General features: G+C 39.7%; 1 protein-coding gene across 1 annotated transcript; it reads left to right on the forward strand.

Annotated features, from left to right (window-relative positions):
- Window positions 1-4,797, forward strand: CALHM4 (calcium homeostasis modulator family member 4). The gene is made up of 2 exons (XM_032862547.1): window positions 1-558; window positions 4,411-4,797. The coding sequence occupies exons 1-2, from the start codon at window positions 1-3 to the stop codon at window positions 4,795-4,797; spliced, it is 945 nt and encodes a 314-aa protein (XP_032718438.1).
- The last annotated feature ends 10,272 nt before the right edge of the window (window positions 4,798-15,069 follow it).

The following is a 15,069-nucleotide window of genomic DNA, read 5'->3' on the forward strand; positions in this document are numbered from 1 at the left end:
ATGAGCCCGACTCTCAACAATATCGTATCTTCCCTCCAGAGAAGTGGAACATTTATGAATTCTTTAATTGCTGCTTCAACCATTGGCGCGCAACAGCTTTTCTCCTCTTTCACCTTCAGTTGTCCCTGTCAGGTTGGGAAAAATTTCTACTATGGTTCTGCTTTTCTAGTCATTCCAGCCTTGATCCTTCTGATTGCTGGCTATGCTCTGAGAAGCCAGATGTGGACCATGACCAGTGAATACTGCTGCAGCTGTGGCCCTCCCCAGCGGAGAATCAGCCCTCTGGAGCGCAAGCTGGCCTGTCTTCGGTTCTTCAGCATCACCGGGAGGGCACTTGTTGCACCATTAACGTGGCTGGCCGTAACCCTGATGACAGGCACCTACTATGAATGTGCGGCAAGTGAATTCGCACCTGTGGACCATTACTCTGTGTTTGACAATGTCAGCGCCAGCAAACGGAAGGAGATCCTGGCTGGGTTTCCATGCGGCAAATCAGCTCCATCCGACATGATCCTGGTAAGAGATGAAGTAGCTCTCCGGCACAGATACCAGTCACAAGTAAGTTCTTGGGTTTTTTTGTTTTGTTTTGTGTTTTTCTTTTTTCTTGCTATGGTATCCCAGCTTAACCACAGCCATTGGAAACATTTCACATTCCTAACACTTCTTGTGTTATTTGAGTACACAAACTCAATGCCATCCATCAAAGTGATTTTTACTGAGTGGCTATATACATACGGTTAGGATGTTGGGCTTCTGAGTAAGCAGACCTGTGCTGGAATCTTGCTTTGCCATTTATTAACCTTCAAAACCTTGAGCAAGTCATATAACTTATCCATGTTTCCACTTTTCTCCACTCTAAAATGGAGATATTAACAAGGTCTACCACATAAGGTTGGGGTGAGTAACAAACGAGCTAATACATCTAAAGGGCTCAGCCTTGTGTCCACATTCCATATTAAAAACAAACAATTTTTGATATTTTAATAATAATACTAAATTACCTCATTCCACCTTGTATATTCTGAAATATTCATTCTTGTGTCTTAAAATTTTTTCTAAAATTAGAGGAAGCTTAATTATGGTTAAAATAAATTCCAGTGATGGTTCTAAATTTAATGTCCTTAGACCAGTTTATGTGAAGTGGTGGGAGGAGTCAGGGAAAAGGCCTGTATCTACTGTACTTACAGGTTAAATTTAAGAAGTATAAGTGTATTTTGTGAGTACAGAGAGTCATTGGCATTCATCACTTTCTCCGAGGGATCTGGGATAAAAAGCACATTTGTAAACCACTGCAATACAATAAAAATACATTAATTTTAAACTCTTTATTGCAAAGGCATATACTTTTTCACTCATCACTTTTTAGCTATTAAAATTTAGAAGTGTTAGTGCTATTTTGTTGAAGAAAAATTATTATCAACGCACAGAATACTGAAGTGTTGCATGGCCCTATTTAAGCAAAATTAGAAATCTCATTACAGTAGCCTCCATCGCAACATTTTACAATAGCCCTAAAGCTCAGGCAGAGGACTTATGTGAAGGTAGGTGAAAAGTCAAATAATCAGTGAGGCAATTTTAGCTTTCAAAAATGTTCTTGCTCAAGAAAAACTAACATGTAATACACAGTGGTAAGATTTTCCTTCTTTCTTTTTTTTTTAAGATTTTATTTATTTATTTGACAGAGAGAGAGAGAGAGAGATCACAAGTAGGCAGAGAAGCAGGCAGAGAGAAATGGGGAAGCAGGCTCCCTGCTGAGCAGAGAGCCTGATGCAGGGCTCAATCCCAGGACCCTGAGATCATGACCTGAGCTGAAGGCAAGCCTTAGCCCGCTTAGCCACCCAGGTGCCCCTGGTAAGATTTTCTTAAAGTGAAAATAAAATGTCTTATTTGATGCATACAAAGACTTCTGTGAAAAGATAGTTTTATGGTTCAGAATGCCCTCAGCCAGTGGATGTTTTTGGATCAATGGCCACAAAACTAATATTTATTAAGATGTTTATCATTTACTGCATAAACAGTTCACATTTAATTCTAATCCTTAGACTCTTGAGAGAGAGGTATAATCAACCCCATTTTACAGATGAGGAAACCAAAGCTCAAAGAGTTAATGTAACTCTTATAAGTTCACAGAGCTAATAAATGGTTGATTGAGATAGTCAAAGGTCATACTGTTTCCATTTCACCAGGCTGCCTTTCCTTTACAACCACCTTGAACTTCAATCTCATTTGAAGAATATACACTGTCATTCTGTTTGATTTTTCTGAGTTGACCACAAGATCATATTAAGTTCAAACCCTTTCTCTGCCCATACCTCATTCTAAAATAGCTTCCTGACATGAGTTTTACCCAATTTTAATCAATTTTTCACAGCCATGCCAAATTATCTTTCTAAATGCAAATTGAATGATGAGCACCACCCCTCCCAAACCCTGTATAAAGTTCTTTGATGATTTTCAACTAGCCCAATCTGAAATCCAGGATCCTGTCATGAAATACAAGGTCCTTCAGTATCTGGTTTCTGACCACTTTTCTACGTGACTCCTATGACCCTGGCGGTACAAACTTGTTGAAGTTCTCCCAACTCTTCATGCTCTTATTTTTCTTCTTCTCTTATTAGAACTCTCCGCAACTTCTCACATATGGTGAACTACCCTTTAATATTTAAGTCTGAACATCATCTCCTCTGGGAAGCACTCCCTGATCCTCCTCTTCCTTAAGATGAGTTCACTTCTCTCCCATTGTGCTTACTGATAAAAAAAACGATTACATTTTACCACATTTCCTAGTTTGTTATTTTGTCTCCCTCTTTAGGCTTAAAGACTGTGGAAAGAGTGAATATATCTTAAATTATTCACATCTGAGTCCCCATCACCAACAACCATGTATAGAACATGGTGGGAGGTCAACCTGGGACTCAATAAATTATGGTTGATGAATTAATGGGCATCTCAGATGGCCTTTCCTCCACTGTGCTGTCCTCTCTCAAATTAAATTGCTGTGAGTGTCACTTTGTAGATTTTAGCCTCCACTGAGTGCAGCAGCCCTGCTGAGCTCACACTGGTAATTCCAGGCCTACTGGTGAATCACAAGCTGGGGGAGAAAACTTCACCTCCCAGACTGAGGCTGCCGACTGCTGGCTTCCTTATACCTGTGGAACTTGCCTCTCTTACTTTACATAATTATTGAAAAAAGAATCATTTAAAAAAAGAGTTTTAAGACTAGAAAACAGCCATTTATGTCAGTCTTTCAAAGAGGGCACTAAATGTAAGTAAAATATAGTTAATTTTCCTTTCACAGTATATTTCAAAAATGAATCATAAAACTGGTCAGCAAATAACTATTTGAAGGAGGAAGGAAAGGAAAAGGAAAATAAGAAGGTGCTTTCCATTTAGGTACATAAATGTCTTCTTTGGTCACGAAAAATAAAAGGTAAGAGCAACTCAGGAAGAAATATCAATGGATACCTGTTAGCACATTATTAAGAAGGCACTTAGGAAGCTACCATTATTACCTATCATATCATCATTTTCATCACCATCATTATCTCATTATCAAATAGTTATTAAGCACCCAAAGGATGTTTGACCTGTCCCTAATTGTTGGGGAGGAAAGTTGAGCTAAAACCAAAGAGTATGGTTTATGTATCCTACACAAGAGTAATTGGTGAGTTATAGCATCTGCCACTTCAAGGACAGTGGTTTTAATTCATTCCAAGTTAACAGGTCAATATCCTTTGTAGCCCCCAAGCCAAACTGAAATGGTTGGGCTTATTCTCTCTATCATGACTATATGCATACTAAGTGATCAGTACCTTGTTATTATTTCAAAGACTAGAAAAACAAATTTCTTTTTTTTTTAAAATAGGTGATCTCAATTTTTTAAAAGATTTTATTTATTTATTTGACAGAGAGACAGCTAGAGGGGAAACACAAGCAGGGGCCTTGGGAGAGTGGGAGAGGGAGAAGCAGGCCTCCTACTGAGCAGGGAGCTGGATGCAGGGCTCAACCCCAGGACTCAGGGATTATGACCTGACCCTGAAGGCAGATGCTTAAGGACTGAGCCATCCAGGCCCACAAATTTCTTTTCTTTTCTTGGAAAATTTTTATTTATTTATTTATTTGACAGGGATAGAGAGAGAGAGAGAGAGAGAGAGCGCACAAGCAGGGGGAGTGGCAGGCAGAGGGAGAAGCAAGCTTCCTGCTGAGCAAGGAGACCGATGTGGGACTCGATCCCCAGAGCCTGGGACCAAAGCAGAGGGCAGACATTTAACTGACTGAACTACCTAGGCTTCCCCCCACCAAAATTTCTTACCCACAGTTTATTTCTCAGGAATCCTTCTTACAGTGTCTGTTCCTTTGATACTTACTATATTGATGTTTTCTGCTTTTCTTTTAAATAACTACATCAAGATGCTGGGCTGGATTCTGATCACCCTGGCAACCATCGCTACCCTAGTCTCCCGCTGCTTGGCGAGGTGCTGCTCTCCCCTCACCTCTCTGCAGCACTGCTATTGGACCAACCACCTCCACAATGAGAGGGAGCTCTTTGAACAAGCCGCCGAGCAACATTCACGGCTCCTCATCATGCAGCGCATAAAGAAACTCTTCGGCTTCATTCCTGGAAAGGAAGATGTCAGACACATCCGCATTCCTTCGTGTCAGGACTGGAGAGATATTTCAGCACCCAATCTTCTCTGCATGGGTGAGGACTTGCAAGGTCACTATAGCTTCCTTAGAGACAGGGTGGATGAGGATAATGAGGAAAGCAAATCCGAAGGGATTGAATTAAAACCTTGATTATAGCACCTCAGGTTGCTCTAACAGATTTAGGTTGCTTAACAGATACTTTACTCTCGTGATGATGGAGTTTCAGTGTAATCCCTTCATCTTTTCTGTCTCTTCTGATATTTGTTTAAATAAGTCCATTCAAGATGCTTCTTCTGAAAGCAGTTTATCTGATCATTGTGCCAATCTGTTTTTGAAATCTCCTGGTGGTCTGGTGATGCCTGTATTGGTTTAATTAAAACAATATGGATTTTGAAGTCATATCAGAATGGGAATCTTGGTTCTGTTACTTGGTTAGCTGTGGGAAAACTAATATTTTGAATGCCATTTTGTTATCTGCACATAATAGCTACTTCATAGCGCTGTGGTGAGGATTAAAGGTGATAATATAAGCAAGTGTTCCGCACAGTGCCTTTCCTAAAATAAGCGCCAACACACGTTACTTTCTCCCTTTCTCTTTGTGCTCCATGTCTCCCATCATTATTCCCCCATCTCTAATTTCTAGTTTTCTTTATTTCTACCTCTTTAATATCCAGCAACTTTTCACTTGTTTCTGTCCCTTCTTTTGATCTTAAATATCTGACCTTTTGGGAACTAGAATAAAAAACCCTTTCTAAGCTGGTAACATGTAAGGGAGAAACCCATGCAAGAAGGTGTTGAGTCTTTCTGCTATAACCAGGGGACGATGATGCATTATTCTATCATCATTAGTATCATAAATGTTATTTATAGCACCTCCACACTAGGAGCATTTTTATAGCCACAACATATAAAGTTTATTCTAGAAAGCTTCCCTTCTGTGCAGTATGTCTCTACTACAGAGACACTATCTGTTTCTTTTCATGATCAGTTTGCACCCTTGCACTCAAAATCTATTGAGGGATATGATACTGCCACCTACATTTGTACATCTGTTGTCTAAAATGCCGAAAGGGGAGACCCACCTGACTCTTCTCTGTGACTTCATACTTCTAATATTTGAGTTTTCTAATTTATCCTGATTATTTCTGACATATGTAGTGTCTTTTTTAAAAAAAGATTTTATTTATTTATTTGACACAGAGAGAAAGATCACAAGTAGGCAGAGAGGCAAGCAGAGAGAGAGGGGGAACCTGCTCCCCGCTGAGTGGAGAGCCTGATGCAGGACTTGATCCAGGACCCTGAGATCATGACCTGAGCGAAAGGCAGAGGCTTAACCTATTGAGCCACCCAGGCGCTCCCTGGCATATGTAGTGTCTTGTGCCTGATGTTTGTCACATTCACTTAAGCAACTGGTTCATTGCCAAAGTCAGCAAAATGAGGGCTTTGGCTTATTTTTTAAACCAAAACCATGGCTGTTTACTGGATAATGGACCAAATGCCAATTGTCAAGCTGGCCTTCAAGATTCACTTGCAAGGAGACTTGAGTAACTAAAATGCAGTCAATTACTTAGGAATCTACTTTTAGACAATTGTGGAAGAGAGTCTATTCTGTGTGAAATTATGGGTTCCACAAACTTAATGGAAACAAATAGAAAATGAGTTTGAAGAAGTTCATTTAAAAAAAATTTGAAAGAGATGCACAGTGTAGTACTTTGCTATAGCAGGAGACCTATCTCTCCCTCGTGATTACTTAGTGGGCAGGTCAGTTGGTCTCTCTGGGACTCAACTGTTTCATCTATAAAATGGAGATAATGATACCTTACCTGTTGTAGGGCAAGGAACTGAAGCAAGTGTATTTTTTTTTTTGAAGCAAGTGTATTTTGAGGTTCCTTTTAAATCTGGTAAGATTTTGACATTCATGTTCAAATATATACAGGTCCGTATGTATGCAACCTTCTGGAATAGCAGTAGGCCCAGGTTGTCTCCATTAGAAGGAAGAGATCCCTGAGTTCAATTCTTCTTCTAAAGACATTTGCTGGTGTTCCACTTTCAAAAGAATGTTAATGTACTGAACTTTTTTAAGTGGCCGAGGAAAGCTATTCCAACTTTATCACATAAATCCATACACAAGACTGGCTGACTTGATATTACAAGACAGATCCTTAAAAAAAAACAAAAGTTGTGGAAGGTGACTAGGGTCCTCAATTTGGCTCTGATGTAAATGAGCTGTGTAAATATGGAAGGTCATGTCCACTTTGTTCTCAACAGTCTCCTCCAGCACTAAAATTCTATCACTCTGTTTGTCTGGGAGTTTTTGAAACTCCTCTGTATTGGGACAGAATAGTTAAATCAACACTTTACACCATGCTCAGAATTATTTTATTAGTTTTTGGGGATTATACCATAGTACATACTCTCCAATAAGATTTTTAGTTAACAGAAGGATCAAAGAGTATATAAACTTAAAGCATTACATCATTAGAAAGACGATAATAGTTGTTTATATACAGTAACACCAGGAAATTTTCTCTTTACTAGATTCTGGAAGCCCATTTTACACCAAACTCCTTCAGAGTATGACGTACACAGTTTATATTCTAAATCATGTAATCATGATCTTCCACTAGAGCTTTTTAGCAAAAGATTAAAGTAATCTTTGGCTTTTCTACATGGCTTCAGAGGCTTTACAGCCACCATGTGAGCATTTGAAGGGTGGTTCACATCCCTGATATTTCATTGTATACTACCCATTTCCAATTAAATAAATAAAATTCTCATTCGTGTGTGTGTGTATGTGTATGTACGTTTGTGTGTGTGTATATGTGTGTTTGTCCAGAATATTCTTTTGTTCCACAGCCAGTTAGACAAGACTTTTCCATTAAGAACATTGTACTTCCTCCTCTTAATGTCTAGTGGATATATGTAATTTTAAGACATATAATTAAAATCAATTATATGCTAATACTACCTTATATTTTGTTACCAAATGCTTTTGGCTACTACATCAAATGCTGTGGGTTGGAATATGTACAAACTTGCTCATTTCTTAACTTTGACTTTGTCAGCTCCCCATCCCACCACCACAATCTAAGCTGCCTCCTTTCTGGAAGACAAATACAATATAAATGCTTAGATGTGTTTTATCCAGCTTTATGTTTTCCAAAGCCAAATTGCAGAATCATACTTACATTTATCTTCTTTGTCTCCTTTCTCTGTTCTCAATATCAAATTCCACTAAAAAAATTCAAATGCAGGATCGTAATAAGAAACAACAAAGTGAATTTCCAAAGTGCTTTCTGCATTTGTTTAGTGCAAAGGAAAATCACATTAACCTTAAAACTTTAAAATATCACAGTCGACAAAAAGCCTTTCAAATGCAAGACTAGGTAGTTATTTGCTACCTCAAAATATGAAGTGTAGCAATATAATGTTAGCTTCTAAATAAATCTACCAAAATTTAGCCCTGGTCACTAAAGAACAGATATCGGCAGGCTGTCCTCAGCTACATAACTACACAACTTTGTCCTATAGCTGTGGGGCACACATCTATAAATGGGACTGGTGGACCAAAGATCAATGAATGGTGTTTCCAGAGAGGCAAACTATATCATTTCCGAACTGAATTATTTTTCTGCACTAACCACCAGGTACAATTAAACTTCTTTAATCTCAGTACACCAGAATTTTAGACAGAAATGGATTCTAGGTGTTGTTTCCTCTGCTGCCCCCAGGGGCCAAGACAAGTATCTGCACCCATCTGTAGTAGTGGTTAATAGTAGTAAAAATAGTATGTAGTATTTACTACATGCCAGCTACTTTAAACAAATTTATCCCATTTACTCTTTGCAACAAACTGGTAAACTGAATAATATATTCTGATATGACTTGCTGAAATGGCATGAATAACAGAGAATGTGAAGCAATTTTGTGTATGTGAAATTCTACACACAGGAAATGCTGTCTCACTGACATAACTGGTGAACTATGGAAACATTCATAATTGGAATCCCTAAAGCCTATCTTACCCCAATAAAGTAAGTCCCCCCATTTTACTAATGAAACAACTGAGATACTGAGAAGTCCAGCAATTTGCCAAAGGACACAGACTCGTAGTGATAGAGACCGAATCTGGCTCTAGCAGTCAGACTTCTGATCCTGTACTCCATAGCACTATGCTGGAATACAGAAACAGCAGACAGCTGATCAACCTTCCAAGGTCTTGCAGTTGTCAGGAGAATTCTCCTGCTATGTCTGAAAGTGAATAACTAAAACACTTTGAGCTCTGACAATAAGGTGCTCTAACACATCTCTGTCCCTCTCTTTCCATTTCCACTGAACCTGAAGGTAGATGGGCTCAGCTTCAAGGCACTGTGCTTCTTAACAAAGTGAGATGTGCACTCTCACTAGGGCATCACTTTGGATCTGAGCTATGCTACAGCCAGTGGCACCAATTCTGTTAGCCGCAGACCAACTGCGGGCTTCCCAGGAGGCTCAGGCATTCTTTCCATGCAGGGAATGGGCAGGACACTGCTATCATCTGCCGACTTGTTTTTGGCAGGCTATAGTTATGAAGGGTCAAAAACGGAGTCCGGGGGGCACCTGGGTGGCTCAGTGGGTTAAGCCTCTGCCTTCGGCTCAGGTCATGATCTCAGGGTCCTGGGATCGAGCCCCGCATCGGGTTCTCTGCTCGGCAGTGAGCCTGCTTCCCCCTCTCTCTGCCTGCCTCTCTGCCTACCTGTGCTCTCTCTCTCTCTCTCTGTCAAATAAAATAAAAAAAAAAGAATTAAAAAAAAAAACCAAAACGGAGTCTGGGAAACATCTCTCATTCATATGGTTTTGGATAAGTCAATCTCTCTGGGACTTTAATGTTCCCTTACATGAGACGGGGAGGGTGACAAAACTGTGGGAGTGATTAAACTATATCAAGTCACAGATCTCTTTGAAAAGCCATTACAGGGCAAGCTATTTTGCAGAAAAACACATGGAGATGGGCTCATTGGTCTCAGAGTTTACACACTAGTGTAGACTACATCGTGACCTCCCCAAAGATATTGATGTTAGAATCCTGGAATTTGTGAATGTTATACTGGGCTTTACATGGCAAAAGAACCATTGCAGACGTGATCAAGGATTTTGAAATGGAGATATTATCCCAGATTATCCTGGGGGGCCCAACGTAATCATAAGCTTCGTTGTAAGAGGGGCATAGTCAGCAAAGGCAAAGTGAAAACCCGAAAGGAGGGTCAAGGAGCATCAGAGTGACACCTGAGAATTTAGCCATTGCTGGCTTTGAAGATGGAGGGGGTCATGAGCCAAAGGAAGGCAGACAGCCTCTAGAACCTGCAAAACACAGTAAATAGATTTTTCCCCTAAAGCCTCTGGAACATAGCCCCAATAATACCTTGACTTCAGCCTACTGAGACTGTGTAACTGGTGTCAGAACAGTCAGAATTATATACTGTTCTTATAGTTACAGAACTTTAATAAATTTGCACTGTGTAAAGCCACCAAGTTTGTGGTAATTTGTTTCAAGGGCATGAAACTAATACACCTACCAACGCATTTCAGGAAATTTATGAACCCACAAGCTGGTCATGAATGACATGTCCTGGGTTAGGACCTCTTCAAGGTAATTTCTAGCACAAATATCCTGTGATTCTATATACACTGATGCTCTGCCCTAGGCAAAACTTGCTCCTGGTAAATAAATAATCTATAAATAAATTATAAATTTATTTATATAATATTATATATATTATATAATATGTATTATATAATAATATTTATATAATAATAATCTATAAATAAATTATAAATAAACACTTTCTAAATAATGTGTTAGAACTGAAGGTATTCTAAAATGCAGAAAGAACAGCTGGATACACATTTTTTAGGTATCAATAGATGTTGACATCAACAGAACTATGTACTGTGACATCAACAGAACTATGTACTGTGAATTGTTTCATAACACAGACATATTGCAGGAACTGAAATATGAGAAAACACATACCTACAGAGGGGGGAAGGCAAATCTGGATCTATGTGGTGTTTTTTGATTATATAAATTTTATAGATCAAGAAAAATGGGCTTATTATTTAGTTTATGCTTCTCATTCTTTCACTTTAACTTGAATTTGAGAAAGCTGCCTACAAAATAAGCATTTTTATTCCAATATGATTTTACAAATCCTATGAGGTCCTAGCAGACCAGAGAAAGATCTGTATTTTGTGGGGACGATAAAGCCAAAGGCAAAAACCATCCAAATGGTGGAGCAAGAATAGTATAATTCGGTATGCAATTCAGTACTACTTGCCATCAGGGCATTGGGCGCTTTGAGCTCCTTCTTGGAAATTTTCTAGAGCCCCCCGCATGGGGCTCTTGGAGTTGGACCTCATTGGGTGGACCCAGGTCTTTCCTTCCTGGAGCATGAAGCCCGGGTTATTCCCCACTATGTCTATGGCACCCAAAGCGGGGTGGTTGCAGGTCCCTAACTCAAGTGCACTGCACCAGCACCCAGGGTAGGGACGAGCACAAACTACGTGCCTCAGATCTGGTAGACCACTGGAGTGGCGCTTCAAGTCCTCTGAGGCTTACAACTGGCTCTTCAGATGGCTGTCCTCCCCAGCCCCAGATCACGTGGTGGCTTTGTGCTCTCCCGGGCTAGTCAAGCTCATTCCTTGCTGGCCAATGCAACTGCTGAACCGGATCCACCCACCTGGAAGGTATGGTGCCACTGACACTGAAAGAGATCCCATTCTAGGGACGCGGTGATCCAGGCCTGAAGAAATCAAGACATGGTTGGAAGATGTGTAGTAAGTTTAGCGTGACTAGAAAACAAATGATCACTCTCATTTTCCGGCATACTTCCGGGTAAGTCTTGCATTTGTGGACATCAACAAGAGCATTCTTTGAGAAAATCACTAGAAGCCAGTATTCAGGAGCAACATGTTGGATGATGGAACTTAATGAGAAGGATATGGCCAACATTACCTTAATGGCATTAGGATACTGCAGAAGCAAGAACTGATTGTTTCAGTAGAAGTTACAAAGAGTCATGGCATTCTGAGTAGTAACAGCACTGTTACTTTTTTTCTTTTTTTCATGGTGGGAGATAGGCAGTTAGATAGGAGCAGTGCATTTCATGATAAAGAACGTGAAGAGATACGTGAAGAGATGGTACATGGGCACTACAGACAAACTCATGCTCACTGATTAAACAAATGCATATATGTCTCTACTACTCTAAATCTTTATCAGTAAATCATCATATCTTACTTTGCCCATGAATTTTTAAAATACATCTTTTAATAAAATTGCTTATATAGATAGACCCCCCCCACCACCACAAAACATGTTTGCCCAGGAAACCACACACCCTTCGGGGTGCCACTGACTCAACCCTTCACTATATTTTCTCACAAGAAGCCAAAGAATAATTTGACTTAAGTGTTTTTTAACTCTCAAGTTCATTTTCCTTCTACATTTTAAGTAATTTATACTTTATCTCCCTAGCCCTATCTTCTTCTATATTTTTGCTCCTTCACTTTCTCTCCTCCTCCTCCTCCACCCAGTCTCTTTCAAATCCAAAGCAAATGTGTGTGTGTGTGTGTGTGTGTGTGTGTGAGAGAGAGAGAGAGAGAGAGAGAAATGGGGGAGAATAATTGAATACATATTTCTAGTGCAATTTTAACATGCCATGAGAAAAATAAAATTAGGTAAAGAGGATAGGGCATACTGAGAAGAGTAGTTGTAATTTTAAGCCAGGTAATCAAGGTAGCCTCAGGGAGAGTTACATTTGAGGAAAAACCTGAAGGAGGTGAGGGAGGGAGCCATGTAGGTATGGAAGGAAGAGCTTGCCAACCAGAGGGAAAGCAAGTGCAAAGACGTCAGGAAGAGAATCTGCGTTGCATGGTGCAGGAACTGTAAGGAGGGTATTGTGGCAGGAGCAGAGAATAGGTGGCAGAGCAGTAGGAGATAAGGTCAGAAGGGTAACAAGATGTGCAGGTGAGGGTTAAGGAAGCCAGATGGGCCTTTAATTTGGGGGGGGGGAGCGGTCAGTTATGAGTACGTGACATGACCTGATTTACACTGTAGCAAGATCACTCTGACTCCTATGCTGAGTTAAAGCAGATTGTAAATGAGGGGGGAAGTAGGGAGGTGAGTTAGGCTCGAAGTGATACTGGGATCACTACCCTTCAAGGGAACACTTCAGAGTATACAAAATTAGAATTTCATATGGCTATTTGTTATTGTGACTAGTAATGAGTGTTGGGACACCTGGCTAAATGAAACATTAGCCACAAGAACTAAAAGAATTAGGATTAACCTTTAAATAGGGAATTTGAAATTCTGTGCATCTGAGAGTAGTGAAGAGTGCCTAGAAAATTCATAGGCACAGTCAAGTAAAAAACACCAAAACACTTTTTAAAGACTGAAAATATTAGGAAATAGCAACTGAGAGTTTGCATTATGCAAAGAAACTTAGATGAATACAAATGAGTAAGACAAATATTTTAGGGACAGTATTCTTTAGTAATGAGGATGAATGGAGAACAGCAATAGAGAGGAGAAGTACTTCAGAAGATATTCTATACATTCAAAATTATGAATAACACTAATATCCTATGTTTGAATTTGCATTATTTCCTGTTCTATGAATGATCTTATAAGCTTATTTAGCTTATAAGTAGCTAAAGCTGGGCTTCTCACTTCCGGCCTCAGATCCTGTGATGTTCTCCCTACACCATTTGCCTATCTACAGAGCTTGAAACACTCCTGTCCTCTAACATCTTTATATATTAAAAACAAAACACTAAAAGAAAGCTAATTTGCCTCATAACAATCCCCCCATTTCAGGGAGTAAAGGGCCTTCCTACATCTGTGAAGTATCTTTGTCATTGTCAAAATGAAATGAAATTAGAGATCAACCAAAAAATTCTTAGTGATGTGATAAAGATGATTTGGCGGGGGCGGGGTGTGCAGTCTTGATTACATTAGCACTAGAACTCTCTTAGGCAGTTATCTGCAGTTTGAGAAACAGAACCACCACATGAACATTCTGAAATATGAAGGCTTTGTAGTGAATATAGCTAACACGCTTGAAAAGGGTTTTTTTTTTTTTAACCAAAAATTCTATTAGTAGTGAAACATAAGAGCACTTCATCTACTAAGTTAAAACTTGCAACCAACATTAATCTTTTTCTGAATATAAACCTTAAATTTGTTGTTTTGCTGTACCTCCTCTATTTTGATAGGTTGTTTTTATTACGTAAAGAAAAGTTTTAAAATTTTACTTTTTTCTTTGATCCATTATTTAAAGGTGTTATCAACTTCTGTGCCAAAATCATTCTGTCATTACCTGTCAATTTGGTTACTAGAACTTCATCTTTCCTGTTGTTCTAGTCAAAAACAGTTTTTGACTTTTTTTTTTTTTTTAACATACCACATCAAATCCTGGTCCTACAGGATCTGCAAATTCCTTCTCATCCCCCCAGTTCACTGTGCATTAGTTACCTTGGCTTCCAAAATACCAAGTGGGGTCTCACCTTAGGACCTTTGAACTGACTCTTCTTCTGTCCAGCTCCCCCCCCCCCACAACAAATCATTGTTTTCTGTGAACTCAGGATATCCAGAAAAATAGGTACCTTATATTTGCAAAGTTAACTCATGTATTTTATTTGATTCTCACCACTGGCAGTAGAGTTCCCAATTTTTCACCTCAAAGTCTAAAAGAATGCCCCAAACCAACTCTTAAAGACACAGAATCAGTACCAAAGTGTAGCTGAATACGTTTGTTTTAACGTATTCCTCTGCTGTAAGTAATACTTCCGGACAAAAGATCAATATGCTTTCTGGTCCATAGTACATTACCATTTTAACAAGAGAAAACTCCAGAGACTTTATCATTGGGGAACTTACTTAAAAATTGTTATCCCCACTACACAAGTGAAATCAGTTTAATACAGAAAACGAAGGAAAATACAAAGAATGTTAAACATCTTTTAATATGCTGGGAGTATTATATTTCCCCATGTTCCTTTTTGACTTAACATATCCATGTTCCTTTACTGTCAACATAAAATAGAAATAGTTCGTTAACAGTCTTCTCTTTAAAGGTACCATGCTCATTTAGCACGAGCAGAATTTCTGCTTCTCTGCCCACTGGAGTCTATCCTGGTCCGCCTTTCGCACAACTCCCTTGGGATGCCAAGGAACTGGGAGACTCGACAAGCGTAAAAACCACCCGGACCCCACCATGAGCCGACTTAAGCCGCGCAGCGATCAACCTCGCCGCGGCCACGGGGTCGCAAACCGGAAACCGGAAGCGGCCGAGTTCGCGGACGCACGGCGCGTACCGTTCGCGGCCACCTCGTCCCGCCTCGGTACGCGTGGCCAGCGTTAAGTCTAGACCCATCGAA

The sequence above is a fragment of the Lontra canadensis genome, unplaced genomic scaffold, assembly GCF_010015895.1.
Source record: "Lontra canadensis isolate GAN:19392208 unplaced genomic scaffold, GSC_riverotter_1.0 scaffold23, whole genome shotgun sequence".
Taxonomy (NCBI): domain Eukaryota; kingdom Metazoa; phylum Chordata; class Mammalia; order Carnivora; family Mustelidae; genus Lontra; species Lontra canadensis.